General features: G+C 50.1%; 1 protein-coding gene across 2 annotated transcripts in view; it reads left to right on the top strand.

The window, feature by feature from the left end:
- Positions 1-15,258, top strand: part of SMCHD1 (structural maintenance of chromosomes flexible hinge domain containing 1) — a 214,730-nt gene that overhangs the window by 195,551 nt on the left and 3,921 nt on the right. For both annotated transcript variants that reach the window (XM_041746908.1, XM_041746916.1), the window contains 3 exons: positions 500-2,431; positions 13,787-14,194; positions 15,137-15,169. In XM_041746908.1, coding sequence (XP_041602842.1) covers positions 500-2,431; positions 13,787-14,194; positions 15,137-15,169 — 2,373 coding nt within the window. The remainder of the gene's footprint in view (positions 1-499; positions 2,432-13,786; positions 14,195-15,136; positions 15,170-15,258) is intronic.

The raw sequence follows: 15,258 nt of genomic DNA, 5'->3' as shown, positions 1-15,258 counted from the left end.
CTGCTTATATGATATCATACCACCCAAAAGCTAATGGGTGGATCTTGCTAAAGTGGCTTCCTGTGGTTTTACAGTGTGTAGTCAACAATTGGGGTGTGGCTGCTGCTCACTAATGTGGGAATTATGTGTTCATATGACAAAGTAGATTAAGAATATTTCCCTTTAGGGTAATAGAAACCGTTGACTGTCTATTATGTGTCATGTACATCTTAACAGCCGTAGGAGAGAAGATAGTACCTCTGCTTCATAGGTGAGGGGATTATAGTTCATAGAAGTTAATTAACTCGCTCAAGGGCAGATGGTAAACAGCATAGCCAGAATGCAAGGGGAGGTCTATTTGACTCGAAGCCCGTAGTCTTTTTCTCTCTGCTACAATAATTGCCTGTGGTGAGAGGGGATCTATAAATGAAGGTTTAAGTGTATCCCTGTTTACTTTCTTTGCAGAAAATGGGAGAAGGTAGAACACGTTAAGTCATATCTAATTCTTTCTTTGTAACAGATAATGAACCAAGCCAAGTCTCAGAGCCCAAGAAGACTTTGTCACCAACTCCTGCAGCAGCAGGACCAGGTCAAATGGTAGATCCAAAACAGGGGCCACAAGAACTTCAGGAAAAGAAAATCCAGGTGCTTGAAGAGAAGGTTCTCCGACTCACAAGAACAGTTCTTGATCTCCAGTCTTCCATTGCTGGAGTGAATGAAAACCTCAAACATGCCATTCAGGACGATGCCAGCAAAATGTTGGCATCATGGCTCAGTAACCTGCACCCCCAGCCAGTGCCTGACAGTGCTGTTGGTGGAGACACAGAAACTGTCCAGCTTCCTGATGTCCTCAACAATAAGGAATCTGGCATGAAGGACATCAAATCTGAATTGGCTGAAGTCAAGGATGCTCTGAAGACCAAGAGTGACAAGCTGGAAGAGTTGGATGGGAAAGTAAAGGGGTATGAAGGACAGATCAAACAGCTCCAGGAAGCTGCCCAGGGCCCTACAGTGACCATGACTACCAATGAACTCTACCAAGCCTACGTCGATAGTAAGATTGATGCCCTGAGAGAGCAGCTCATAGAGGGAATGGACAGAAAACTGGCCGATCTGAAGAACTCGTGTGAGTACAAGCTGATCGGTCTCCAACAGCAATGTGATGACTATGGGAGCAGCTACCTAGGAGTGATTGAGCTTATAGGGGAGAAGGAAACAAACCTGAGAAAAGAAATAAATGATCTTCGAGCCCAGATACAAGCTCCTTCAGCTCAGTCAAATTGCTGTGGTGGTGAAAAGAATGGTGACTTTGGGCAACAGATCAGGATGTTAGATCAGAAAATCGAAAGAGTTGCTGAAGCCACCAGAATGCTGAATGCACGACTGGATAATGAATTTGACCGCCTTGTAGTTCCAGAGCCAGATGTGGACTTTGATGCAAGATGGAGTGAACTAGATGCAAGGATCAATGTGACAGAGAAGAACGCGGAAGAACATTGCTTTTACATTGAAGAAACCCTTCGGGGGACCATTAATGGTGAGGTAGATGACTTGAAGCAACTTCTTGATCAGAAAATACTGTCTTTGGAAGAACGCCTGGGTAGTGTTCTCCTAGATGTGGCCAACAGCACCGATGCAGGACTCACTGCCCCAGCCTCAGGCTTACCGGGTGTGTCAGGGGCTGGGAACAAACAGGTCATGGTAGAGTTAGATAACCTAAAGAACAAAGTTCAAGTTGTTGAAGATATTTGCCTGCAGAACTTTCAGAGAGAGCCTCATGGGATAGAAGATACTTTGCCAAGTGGAGAAGACCACATAATGGATGATAGTTTGAACTTTTTGAAATCTTTAAATGATACAATGCATAGTAAGTTTCAAGAAACTGAACGTAGCATCCAGAAACTTCAACAGGATTTTAGTTTTCTTTATTCTCAACTAAACCACACAGAAGACAATGTGATTAATCTCCAGAATGAACTGAGCAATTGCAGAGAAGGTAAAAATGTTGCAGTGGGTGGGTTTTCTAAGGGAGGTGAGCAAGAAAGGACCGTGGAACCTCTCCCATCTCCCCGGGACCCCATGGCTCATTGCTGCAGCCAGCTAGAGGAGAGGTGGCAGCAGCTGCAGAGCCAAGTCCTTTCTGAGCTGGACACTTGTAAGGAAAATACTCACGGGGTCCAGAAGGACATCTCTGTGGTTGAGAGCAGGGTGTCTCAAATGGAGAAAACCTGCAGCAAACTGGACTCCATCTCAGGAAGTCTTCAGAGGATCAAGGAGGGACTCAACAAGCATGTCAACAGCCTCTGGAGTTGTGTCAGGCAGATGAATGGGACACTCCGGTCACATTCCAGAGACATATCTGGCTTAAAGAATTCAGTCCAGCAATTCTATAGCCATGTTTTCCAGATTTCTACTGACTTGCAAGATCTGATCAAATTTCAGCCATCAGCAAGTAAGTTGGCTTTTACAATTCCATTTCTTGTATTTGTTTGCATTATGTATTGTGCTAGATTTTGGATGGCCTGTGGAATTAACTACATCAGTGCTACCCAAAGTGTGGTTCATAGATCTATGCCAGTTTGTGAATCACTGGTGCTGAATGGCAATGAGATAAATACCAACATTGAGAGTATTTAGACACTTTTATTTAAAACAATTTGAAATCAGTGTCACATTCAAGCACACCACCTATGCATTTTGCAGAAGTATCAGTCGACGACAAATTGAAAATGACGAGGAATACTCCTTCGCCACAGGGAAGATGGCCGAATGTTGATCTCTATATATTTTCATGTTGGTGGGAGCTTAGATTTAGGGTCAGGTTTTTGACATAACAACTTGGAGCCTGGATCTTGTCCCATTAATTATTTAGGGAGTCTCCTGCATGCTTATCAGTTCACTTCTCTACAAGCATCACTTTTTGTTTGCAGATATCATGGTAACCTTTGTCCTCTTCATCTTTGGGCTACCTCCTATTCCCTGGAATCTAAGGCTTATCTGATGGCAGGAAGAGTACTGTCCTGCTCCTTTCCAAAGGCAGAGACAAGACCACGCACAAAAAGCATTTTAGAGGCAGTGACTGTGTAAGGCCGTATAATGCGTAGAACAAGGGAGTGCACTAACTATGCTTACGGCAATGCTTGCTGCACGTTAGATTCTCTGCAAATGTTTGTTGGATGAATGAATGGTTCCTTAATAATATGAAGTAATACACGCAACAAAGTTCATTTCTTTGTTACTTGAGGGTTCAGCCCATCACCCCTGAAGGACAGAGCTTCTTTTGTGCCTGGATTCTTTCATTTAGGTAGTCCTTTTCTAATCGGAGGCAGGGAGGGAAAGTGAGTTCACGTTTATTGAGCACTCCCTGTGTACCAGCTCTGGGCCAGTTCCCTCAGGGGACGTGTTGTAGAGCCCCGCAGCAACCTCATGGGGAGGGTGCGTGAAGGGCTTGTTGGGGGCCAACCGTATGCCCAGAAGGACCCCACTTCCCCATCTGCCCTCTCTTTGTTTTCTCCTCTCTTCCTTTATCACCTTTTCCACCGTGCTCAAGTCCAGGTGACAGAGGCCTTCCCACACTGAGATTTTGTGGCCTGGAGTGAGCCTGTAGGATTTTATGTCCAAGCTGAGACATAAAATCCAAGGAGATGAGGGCTGGAGCATGAGTGACAGATGAGTGGGTGGCAAGTCATGTGCAGGTCCCCAAGAAGCTGGAGGGTCTGGGGTAGCCAGGTGGGAAAATGCTTCAGATGTTCCCAGAGATAAGAGGTTTGTAGATAAGGAGGTACCCAGGGCAGCCAGGACCAGGGAGCTGGCCTCCACCCCAGTGCTGGGCCCACTACATATACTATTTATAATCCTCCCCTCTTCCCAGGCCCACACAGCTCCTGTATCTCTGGAATGTTGAGTAAAGGTCACAGCACTGTGTGTGTTCACAGAATGATTGTCCTTGGGGTGACAGTACTGTCTGGACTGGGCTTTATCATAACAGATTGAACCAGATATTTCCAGTTGATTTGCAACTCCCAGGCAGTGTGGGAAGCTGTGTTAACTCTTTCACACTTGTCTGTTGAAGGAGGATTTGGAGGTGAATGTCTTTAAAGAGAATGTGGCTTCTAAAAGATTATTCTTCTGGAATGAATTCATTGCTGTGAATGTAGAATGTGTGGACTTTTAAGAATTCCATTGTTTGCAAGGAACCAAAAATAAACAAGCAGAGCCTTCTCTCTCCTTGTATAGCATCCAGGTCTAGGAGGTCTGGAGTCTGAGTAGCAGAGGTCCAGGGGCAAATCTGGAACTAAGGTCACAGTGAAAGTCACACGTCAACAGGTTAAAAGTCAACAGAACATTGACTGAGCACCTGCCGTGTGCAAAGCTCTGTGAGAGACGTGGAGATAATGAGTAAGCATGATCCTTACCCTCAAGGCATTTTCAGTCAGAGTGGTAAAGACACACAGGTCTGCAGAAAGGATGAATGTTAGAGTATGTAAAGGTCCAGCTGGTGGTGTAGGGGTTTATTCTTTTAGTTTATAAGATCTTACTGAGCCTCTATTATGTGGTAGTTAATGAGCTATGTGTGTGGATTTTGTGGATGACAATGCATGTGGCAATAACAGTCTGGGAGTTAACAAGCTGACAAAGGGATGGTCACAAGAGTGGGGTGTGCATAGGCACACTGGGTGTGTGGAGAAGTACCTGCGGCCACTGTGGGAGTCAGAGAGGGCTCCTTAGAGGAGAGCGCCTCTGAGGCAGGCCTTCAAGGTTGAGTAGGTTGAGAGTTTAGAGGCTGGAGGGGTGAAGAGTGAGGTGGAGTGATAAGAGAAGCTTCTGGAAGAGGTGTTACTGGAACAAATAATTAAGGGACAATTAGGACCCAGAAAAGCAGGAGGGGAAGGCTTACCTGGGGAGGAGTTGCTATGAATGTGTCAGTTATTTATTGCTGTGTAACAACCTACTCCAAATCTTGGTGGCTTAGAACAAAGATGTATTATTTTCCATTATTCTATGCATCAGGAACTTGTCAGGGTTTGGCTAAGCTTGGCTTGGTGGTTCTTCTACTCCACTTGGCATCAGCCTGAGGCAGTCCCCCAGCTGTATCAGCTGGCAGTTGGGCCTAGCCGGGCTGCAGGGCCAGGGAGAACTCAGTCCCATGCCCATCACCATCAGGTTTCCTCCATGGGGCCATTCTCTCTCTCATCCATGTGACTAACTTGGTCTTCACAGCATGCCAGTCTTGGGGTAGTCCCACTTACTGCATTGGTGACTGGAAGCTGTTAGGCCCCTTCTGGGCTGGGCCCAGAGCTGGCATGGCATCCTTTCAAAGCAAGTCAGCTCTTGAAGGATGGTGTGGTTAGTAAGTGTTGGGAGGGAAGGAATACTAACGATAGTTATCATATCTCCCTCAGTGAGCAAAGGTCCAGGGATGAGGACACCTGTTGTAGGTCTGGACCAGTAACCGGAGTGCTGGCCCAGGGATGCAAAGCCTAGCATTTCTACCCAGTGCACTGCCCTGTGCTTGGATGCTGTTCTTTTCTTCAGAAGCATCCCTAGGGGGCCTGAGCTATCTCGGAGGCAGCCAGTACAGGAGCAGAAGGCACTTCAGCTGATGCTCAGTTAGATCCAAGTCGGTTTTGTCTCCCTCCCATTAGTGCAGATGTTCTTCCTTGGGACCTAAGAGGGACTCTTGAAACTTTTTTTGCAAATGATGGCTAATTTTTTTAGACCAAAGGTCCATGGCTTTCGTCTATGACTCAGAGAGGTGCCTAACTTCCAAAAGGTGAAGAACCAGTATCTCACCCTAAGCTCAGTAAAGAGGTTGTGATGCCCCTCTGTTGGCCCCCTCCATCCCACCCATTCATGCCTATACTCATTCATTCAACTGGTATGAATTGAGCTGTGTCTGTGCTGCAGGGCCAGCCCGCAGGAGTGTTGCACTCTAGTATGAAGACAGTTTGCTCAGCCAGTGATCAGTTGGCAAAGAAAGACACAGAGAGTAAGTTCATGAGGAATGGGATACAGCAATATATTTTAGGTGAGTGGGCAAGGAGGGTTGCTCGGTGGAGATGACCTCTTTGCAGAGCCCTGCAGAGATCTGTGGAAAGTGTTCCAGGCAGACAGAACAGCATGTTCAAAGGCCCTGAGGCAGTAATGAGTTTGCCCTGTTTGAAAAACCCAGAATGCTAGTATTAGGAAATATATGAACAATGCGGGGGGCGGGGTCCTAAGCGTTAAGGTCAGAGAGGGGGTAGGAACCAGCTCATGTAGGATTTTACATGCTATGGTGAAATATCTGAATTTTAAGTCTGATGAGAGACCACCAGAGAATTTTGAGCCAGGCAGTGCTTATTATTTCCCAGGTTTGCAATCCCTACCTCCAGGCTTTCTCTGGGACTTTGGGCAAGTCATTTATCTAATTACCTCACTTTTCTGCATCTATTAATTGGAAATACCAATGACACCTCAAAAAGTTGGTTTAAAGAGGATTAACACTCCAAAGGAGTGGAGTAGTAAACAGTACGTGGCCCCTGGTGATCAGTCAATATTACCTATTTTAACCCTGTGTCCATTATAATAGATGTTTACTCTGCTCCTGGCTGAACTTCTCTCCCTTTCTCTTCCTGTAAACCCCCAGGCACCCAGCCTCCAGCAGCCTGTCCACATAGTCTGTCCACATGGGACCAGAGCCCTGAGTGTCGGACTCCTGTCTGCTCTGTGGAATACTCTGGATACCTGGTGGGGGTTTACTCTCTTTCCCCTTTTCTTCTTTTCTTAATTGGAAAATTGGTCAGGTGGAAAGTGTAAAAAAAACCTAGAAATCTCCTCTCCCTAGCATTCAGGATTCACGTTCAAATACTTTTGTTGATGAGAGGCTCAGCACTTAGGACAAAGCTGGTTTGTAAGTCCTTTGTCCTTCTGTCTGATGTGGCCATAGAGGTTTGGCTGTCTGCCTGGACACGCTCACTCCCATGGTTACTTCTGGCCAGCACACACTCCCTTTTCCTTGGTCAGCATCTCGTGTGGCTGGGGTTGCTCTGTGACAGGCAGCTCCAGGGTCTGCCCCCAGTGTGGGTGAAAGGCATCTTTTCTCGCCTGGGCCCCAAGGACTCTAGTGTTGTCAGGAAGGCCGTGGCCAGCTGCCGCGCTTGACAGCCCGAGTATCCCTGCCTCCTGGTGTGACATAGATGCTGAGTCCTGCCTGGACTCCAGTGTTTCCCCTGTGCCTCTTACAGTGCAAGAGAGGGGAGTTCCTGGTGTTGAGAAACGTGGGGCTCTGGCTGAATAGAGATGCCAGGCAGAGGAGTATTTCTGTGCATTGGGGAAGCTCTCTTACCCTACATCACAGTTCCAAAAAGGGACGTGCCCGCCTGGATGCCATGATGTTTCAACAGACTCCAGTGACAGCAGCATTACTTCCTTTTTCAAATCTCCCCATCTGTCTCTTCTGCTCATGGCTGAGGGATGTTTCTTCTAGTACTTGAATTATACTAAATACAATGTTTCATTTAGGAGGGTTAGAGATGTAAGAGCCACATCTTTATCAAGTTGCTTAATGCAAGCTTTGCTACAAGAATGAAAAAGCAATTTTCCAAATATTTAACCATAAAACCTAGCCAGGGGAAGAGTGGTCTGTTGCCACAATGATGGTGTGGGCTCCCCATTTGAAATTAGCTGAATCTGGGGCCAGTTTAGGTCCAAGACAAGACAGCATGATGGAGCACGTCAGGGTTTCATAAATATATAAAGGCTAGAATAAACTGCTTACACTCAGACCATCCTGACTCCAGCAATATGCACCCTTTCACCCTGTGGGCATCTAGTGTTTGTAATGTCCTGTGGTGGGAGTAAATAGTAGCTACTTTTCTGCATCCTAACTTTTTTTTTTTTTAAGACGATTTATTCATGACACAGAGAGAGGCAGAGACACAGACAGAGGGAGAAGCAGGCTCCGTGCTGGGAGCTTGATGTGGGACTCGATCCCGGGTCTCCCGGATCACACCCCAGGCTGCAGGCGGCGCTAAACCGCTGGGCCACGGGGCTGCCCTGCATCTTGACTTTGAATTTAGAACCCTGCTGTTCTTGGGGCTGAGCTCTCCCACAGCTGGTTGGAAAAGTCTTCTGGGAGCTTTAGAAAAATAACTCCTGGGCTCAGTTGGGAGATTCCTGCAGAGTAGGGATGAGGTGAGACCCAGGAATTTGTAATCAAATTTGTAATTAAAACAACCGCTAGCTCTGGTCCCAGAAGCATAAGGAAGGCCACTCCAAGCACAGCAGGATATAACCTCCCAGGGCCAACCGTCCCCCAGAAGGGGGGAGAAAGAGGGAGGAGAGAAGAGGAGAAAGAATGAAAGGCCCGGCTGTCCCGCTGCCCAGCAACAAGAGGGGACCTCGGGGGAGCCAGTCCACCTGCGGGCTCTTCCAGCTGTTGGCACCATGTGCTTTCCCCTCTTGGTTCCTGCAGCTTGACAGTAAGTCTGAAAACCAGGGAGCGGAGATCCTGTGCATTTGCGTCGGGATTTCAGAATCAGCTTGTGAAATTCTACCAAAAAAAAAAAAAGTGGTTCCCAAGTGACGTTGAAGCTCAGCTAGGGGAGGCTCCCCCCGCCTGACACCCCGTGATGGCCACTTCCTTCCCGTTGCGGATGCGGGCCCCGCGGGCGCGGCTGTGTGTGCAGCTCGTGGCCTCTGGGTTGGGCTTGTCTTGTCGGTGCAGCCGGTCCAGGGCCGTTGGCGCCGCCGCGCGGCCGGCTGCTCCGCGGGGCTCCCCGCCCGTGGGGGCCGAGGCCCTGGGCCGTGCGGCCACTCGCTGCTCGCGGGGTTGCCGGCTCCGGCGCCCGCGCCCCGGGTGACAGGAGGCCGCCGCAGGGCTGGCCGCCCGAGGCCCGGGCGCACGAGGTGGGTGGCCCCGTGGCCTTCCCGCAGCCCCGACGGGAGGCCAGGTCTGTCCCCCGGCCCCCCAGGGCCCTCCTTGCCCCTGACTTCCACCCTGCGGCCGCTCAGCCTCAGCTCCTGGACGAGTGGGGAGTGTCTTCTGCGGGCCTCCGCTTCGGGACAGTCGGAGTCGGCTTTTATTTTATTATTTTTTAAAGACTTTATTTATTCATGACAGACACAGAGAGAGAGAGGCAGAGACACAGGCAGAGGGAGGAGCAGGCCCCATGCAGGGAGCCAGACGTGGGACTCGATCCAGGGTCTTCAGGATCACACTCCGGGCTGAAGGCGGCGCTAAACCGCTGAGCCACCCAGGGATCCCCGGCGTTGGCTTTTAGTGCGAACCCAAGCGGCCTTTCGGGGCTGGGGACCAGGCCTGCCCTGGTGAGGCCACAGGGGCGGGTGAGGACTGGAGCACCGGGCGTGCGGCCCGGCCCCTCTCGCCTTGGACGCCTGGCAGCGACACTGGGCTCTTCGGGAGAGCGCAGTTCAAGGGGTCACCCTGAATTAGAAACACATGTTGAGCTCAGAACGCCATCTGCCACCAGGAGTCATCTTTCCAGAAGGAACAAAATGCTGTCCAGTCTGTTACAACCTTCTAATAAATGTATATGCTTTGGAAACACCCAGTGCCCGGGGGGAGAAATGCCTGGACCCGGCAGCCTGCTCCTTACCGTCCTGGCTGAGGTGGCTTGGAGCAGTCGGTGGCCCACAGCAGGCGTGGCCACACTCCCCAAGGAGAGCCGTGCAGCCTATTGGTTCCATTAAATGTTTTCATTCTCTTCCCTCTGCCTTCCACCAGTGTGACAAGCCAGGTGCTCAGGGAATAAGGGACGTAAGAGCTGTCACAGTCTCTGCATATCAGCACTGCCCTACTAGGCCCCCCAAGTGACAATTACTTTTAGCAAAATATTAGCCTAGTGTGATGGTTGGCAGGAATTAGGGCACGGCCCATAGTACCTGCCACCCTTGCAGCCTTCATTCATTCACCAAACCAAACACTTAAATGTCTCCATGTCATGTGCGAGGGCCCTGTGCCAAGCCGGGGGTAACACATATTAAAATGTGTCCTCACTGCTCAGCACCCAGTACAACAGGAACAATGTTTAAAAATTGAAAGAGCCTTTGGAGGCTCAAAGTGCTTCAAGGCTCAGAGGCAGGATTGTTCAAGCTCTGTTGGGCAGATCCACGATGGCTTCCCGGGGAGGCAGAATCTGAACCGGGGCTTCAGTGAGGCTGCGGGAAGGGGCTGCTCAGGGAGTGTGGTCATTAAAAGAAAAGGCACAAAGGCACGGAAGCTGGCAGAGGGCTGGCACCAGGAAGGACACTGTGGCTGCGGGAGGAGTTGGAGCAGGTGGTGGGCTCAGGAGGTCAGAGGAGATTTGGTGGGATTTCCTGAGCATTGCGAAACTACGCAGATTTTTGAGCAGGGACCCTGGCTAGAATGTTTTCGAAAGAGCAGATGCAGAGTGACGGCGAGGGTAGAAACAGGCCGTCGGAGAGGGTCTCCTGCGATTACGTTTTATAAAATAAATAAACTGAGAGGCTTCCAATGAAACCAGCCCCCTGTTCTCACCTATCCCTGACACTTTTTTAGCTCCCCAGAGGCAGCCATGTGCAACTCTGAGGGCTATCTTCCCTTGATATTTACCTCTATAGTTTTAAATTGATTCATTAATTTTAGCTTTCTATATAGATATTACATACATAGTCCTTAGACATTATATATTATGTATCAGCTGTAGGCATTAGTTTACATATTAGGATTACTCCTATCTCCCCTGCTTCCTCCCTCTCTCAACTCCCAGTAGAATTTACAGAAAAATCAGTAGTCAAACATCTGAGACTAATGATAACTGAATTTAAAAAAAATCAGTACTCAGCATTTATGCTGTTATGAGCTAAGTAGTTCAACATAGCTGAATATCATTATGTTGCTTTTTGGTTTGCTTTTCCTTGAATAAGTAGCAGTGTTACACTATTATTTGCTAGATTTTATGTATCTATTTTGGATTCCTCTTATCCCAGGACATCCTCTCAACATAATTTTCTATTCCATAAAAAGTACCAGATCATTTGTTAGTTCCATTTTTTTATTTTTTATTTTTAGTTCATGACCTCCCTTCTGAGGTTCTCACTCTTCTGATCCAATCTGGACTGCTTAGTCTGTGGACTTGCTAAAGATTTTCAGTTTGAAACTTCCTTCACTACCATCCTTGAACCTCTCCTGTCTTGGATTGTTGTCTTTTTTTTTTTTTTTTCATGGTTTACTTGTTTCAGTGGAGCATGTTTTCCAAGCTTTTTAAGGAAACAGGCCTGATAGTTTTTTGTGTGTGTGTTTTAAATATTGCATGTCTGAAAATATTTATTCTTGAATCATAATTGATGGATATTTTGGTTGGGTATAGAATTCAAGGTGAGCAGTTATTCCCTCAAAATTTGAAGACTTTGTTTCCTTGTCTTCTGGTTTCTATTGTTGAGAAGCCTGATGTTGCCTTTTGGATTCGAAGTCATTTTTAAAATTTTTCCCCCCTGAAAGCTTCTAGGATCTTCCTTTTGCCTCAGTATTCTGAATATGTGCCTTGGTTTAGGTCTTTTCATCAGTAATTGTGCTGGAATCAAATTGTGTGTGTATTTGATAATTCTCGCCTTATCACCTCATCATCCTATGTCCCAATTTTTCTGACTTTTTTTTTCAGGGAAGATTTCTGGGTTGACTAATTTCTTATGGTTTCCTTCCTGTTGTCTACCATTTCATCTTCCTGTTTTACCGTCTGAAAGATTTCCTTGATTTTTGTTCATTTTATTTGCTTATTTTGGCAAGCATATTTTTATTAGCAAAGGCTCATCCTTATTCTCTGATTATGCCTTTTTAAAAAAATACCGATCTATCCTTGCCTTATGGATGGTGTCTTCTGTTTCTTTTAAGGGCTTCATGTTTTTGTTTTCTTGCATTGTGTGTTTCTTCAGAGTTCCTTTTTGTTAGTTGGATGACTGTTTTGGTTTTTTCTTATTGGAGACTTTCCTTGCACATCAAGTTATCTTGGCTGTGGTTCACATTTAAAGTTGAGGCACTGGATAAGATTTCATACTGGGGGGATCCCTGGGTGGCTCAGCGGTTTGGCGCCTGCCTTTGGCCCAGGGCGCGATCCTGGAGTCCTGGGATCGAGTCCTGCGTCGGGCTCCCGGCATGGAGCCTGCTTCTCCCTCCTCCTGTGTCTCTGCCTCTCTCTCTCTCTCTATGTCTATCATAAATAAATAAATCTCAAAAAAAAAAAAAAAAGATTTCATACTGGTGGGCTTCCTTATGGGGTGAAGATTCTCCCTATCTCCAACCTAAGCTATATAAGTAAGTGTTCTGGGAGCTGAGCAGGAAAGCGGGGTGGGGGGCCTCCTCATTCAATGTATAGACTTTGTGTTTCCAGACCGTTTTCTCATTCCTGTCCTCCGCTGTGGCTGATGTCTGCCTTTCTGCAGTCCCTCTGCCTCGGATTCTGTCTAACCCAGCCCTTCTCAACCTGAGTTCTGAAGAGAATTGAGGCCTGATGTTGTTCCATTGGACAACATGAATTCTCTTCTCTGCATTTAAGGGTTAGTTCTGTAGTATCCTTGGGATGACTGAGAAAATGGGGAGTCATTCTCCATAGGGCTTAATTCTCTCACGTAGCTGGTCAAGAAAGGCTGTTTGGGGCTGGAGGTGGGTGAGCTATGTGGCAGTATGGTGGAAGGGAAGCATGTGGTTCATCCCCATCGTTACCTTAGTGAGTTTTAAAACTAGACAGTGGGTCAAAATACAATCACTGATTTTGCCTGGACACAATTGTATAGATTTGGAACCTGACCATGGCAGGCTCCATACAGACTGCAGGAGTAGGTGGGGTTTGCTTTTGAGGCTGGTATCTGCTGGTCCTGTTTATTTTTAGATGCCATGTGGGCCCTCAGGCAGGCTTCCTGGAAGCCTGGTTCCTGGAACATATTCCGAGGAGGAGGGGGTGGCAGCTTCCTGGCTGTGTCACAGCGCCATCCCATGAGCGCAGGGAATGTGAATCAGAAGGTTCCTTCTGTGGGAATCCCCTCAGTTGGTGATCTTTTTTTTTTTTTTTTAAATTTTATTTATTTATTTGTGATAGTCACACAGAGAGAGAGAGAGAGAGAGAGGCAGAGACACAGGCAGAGGGAGAAGCAGGCTCCATGCACCAGGAGCCCGACGTGGGACTCGATCCCGGGTCTCCAGGATCACGCCCTGGGCCAAAGGCAGGCGCTAAACCACTGTGCCACCCAGGGATCCCTCAGTTGGTGATCTTAAGGCTGTGGCAAGAGACATGGGATGTTTCTGCTCCTTTGGGCCCAGTGCCTGCTGCAGAGGTGCCTCAAGCTCCCCGACACCTGCTGGGATTGCTGTGGCATCTGCATTTGGCAGGGCCTGAGCCTGTGGAACCATCACAGTGACTCCAGGATGTGCTGGTTTGAGAGAACGTAAGGTGGTTGGGGCAGCAGGTCCCTCTCAGTAAGTGGTGATCCACCTATGGTATCGTCACGTGGTGAAATCAGAAGTTTGGAAGTGAGGCCAAGAACGGTGCTGTTCTGGGGAGTGCAGCCATCCTGTAGAAAGGCTGAGAATCCTCCCCTCAGCCTGGCCGCTGCGCAGGGGGACCCCAGACCTTCTCACCAGCTCCTGGGTGGCCTGAGGGTAGCTGGACCTGTGGCCCACCTTCTGAAGCCGTGAGGCCTGCTGTCCCCATGCTGTGGTGGCTGCTGTGTGTTCACCCGTCGATGCTGCAGGGACCGCCACCAAACACAGACCTTCACGGGGAGCCTGTGGCTGAGCAGTCAGGTTGGAGGCTTTTTTAACCCTGTTTCTCTCCACTTTCCAAATGCTCAGCGGAGGAGCCCCCCGAAGCGCCCCCGTCCCGAGAAAAGGCTCCACAGGCACCTGGACAGCCCTTGCAGCCGGAGCTGGTGGAGGCACCCACGGAGGCCTCTCATCCCAAGCCGACCCCTCTGCTGAGGCCCAGCGCCCCCCCGCTTCCTGAGGACCCCAGGAAACGGCCGCACACAGGCCAGCGGCCTGTCCTGCCCCAGAGACCCCCAAAGCCACTGCCCCCGCCAGCATGGCCGGGCTGGGCAGGGCTGCCCTTCTTGCCCGGCTCCACCGGGGTCATGATGGAGACTGGCGAGGCCGGGCCTCCAGGGAGGACGGGCGTGTCGGGGAGGGGCCTGCCCCAAGGCGTGGATGGCCAGACCGGGCAGGGGCCCATCCCCAGCGCCGAAGGCTTCGCGGGAGCACCAGGTGAGGCCTGAGAAGGGGGCCTGAGCCTTAGGGGTCAGCTGCAGGGGCTTCCTGGGTGCGGGTTCCAGCAAGGAGCTCTCCAGGGGTGCTGAGGGATGAGTTCATGCTAATTGGACCCCCAGAGGCTGGGGCACCCCCAGGGATGGTGCAGTGAACACTGCCTCCCACGGGCTGGGACGCTCGGCTGTCCTCCAGGCAGGAAGTGCCCCTGGGAGACCAGTGTGGACTGGAGCCTGCGAAGCAGAGATACGCCGCCCCTCGGAGTGGGTGGGCTAGAAGGTTCTGGCTCAAATCAAGCTATGTGACCACAAGCTTTGGGACCTGGGGCAGCCTCATAACCCCTGTAGGGCTCCGTCACAGACAAAGTGGGGGGTAACAGGAGCTGGGGTGGGGGGACGGCTGTGAGGGTGAAGGAGGAAAGCCTTGTTGGGTGCTTGGCCGGTGAGGGCTCCTTGCGAGCTGCTGTTGGGGGCAGGGGATGGCACTGGGATCCCTGGAGCTGTCCCGACAGCACTGTCACGGACACTTAGTAGTTCCACGTCACAGGGGGGCAGCTGAGGCTCAGGTCACGTGGGCTGTAGGAGGGCAGTGCAGACCTTTGCATGGGGGCGGCCCAACAGCACCCCCAGGCCCCGGGGCAGCGTAGGGGGGGGGAGCACCCTGCCCAGGTGCTCCCCGGGCCACCAGGCCTTTCCTGCGAGGACGCTGCCTCCCAGCTCCGTGCTAGGGCCGTTCATCCTGGGTCGGACCTGTTGTCCGTTTGTCCGTCGGCGCACTGGAGTGGCCGACGCTGCCTCCAGCCTCCGGTCAGCCGGCTGGCCCTCCGGGAACCGCTCTGCTCCCGGGGAGGTGCCCATTCCGGGTCTCTCTAAAGCAGCAGTGTGAAGGGCAGGGAGCAAAAGGGGGGCTTGCTGGACATTCCACTCCCATTGTGTTTTGCAGGATACCCCAGCGCCCCTCCAGTGGCCGCCCCAGGTACGTTTATGGGGGAAGCAGCAGGGGCTCAGGTGCCTGTCCTGCCGCCTCCCTCGGGCTGTTAGCGCGGGTGGGAGCTGGGGTCCCCC

The sequence above is a fragment of the Vulpes lagopus genome, chromosome 1, assembly GCF_018345385.1.
Source record: "Vulpes lagopus strain Blue_001 chromosome 1, ASM1834538v1, whole genome shotgun sequence".
Classification (NCBI taxonomy): domain Eukaryota; kingdom Metazoa; phylum Chordata; class Mammalia; order Carnivora; family Canidae; genus Vulpes; species Vulpes lagopus.
This window is presented reverse-complemented; position numbering and strand designations above follow the sequence as displayed.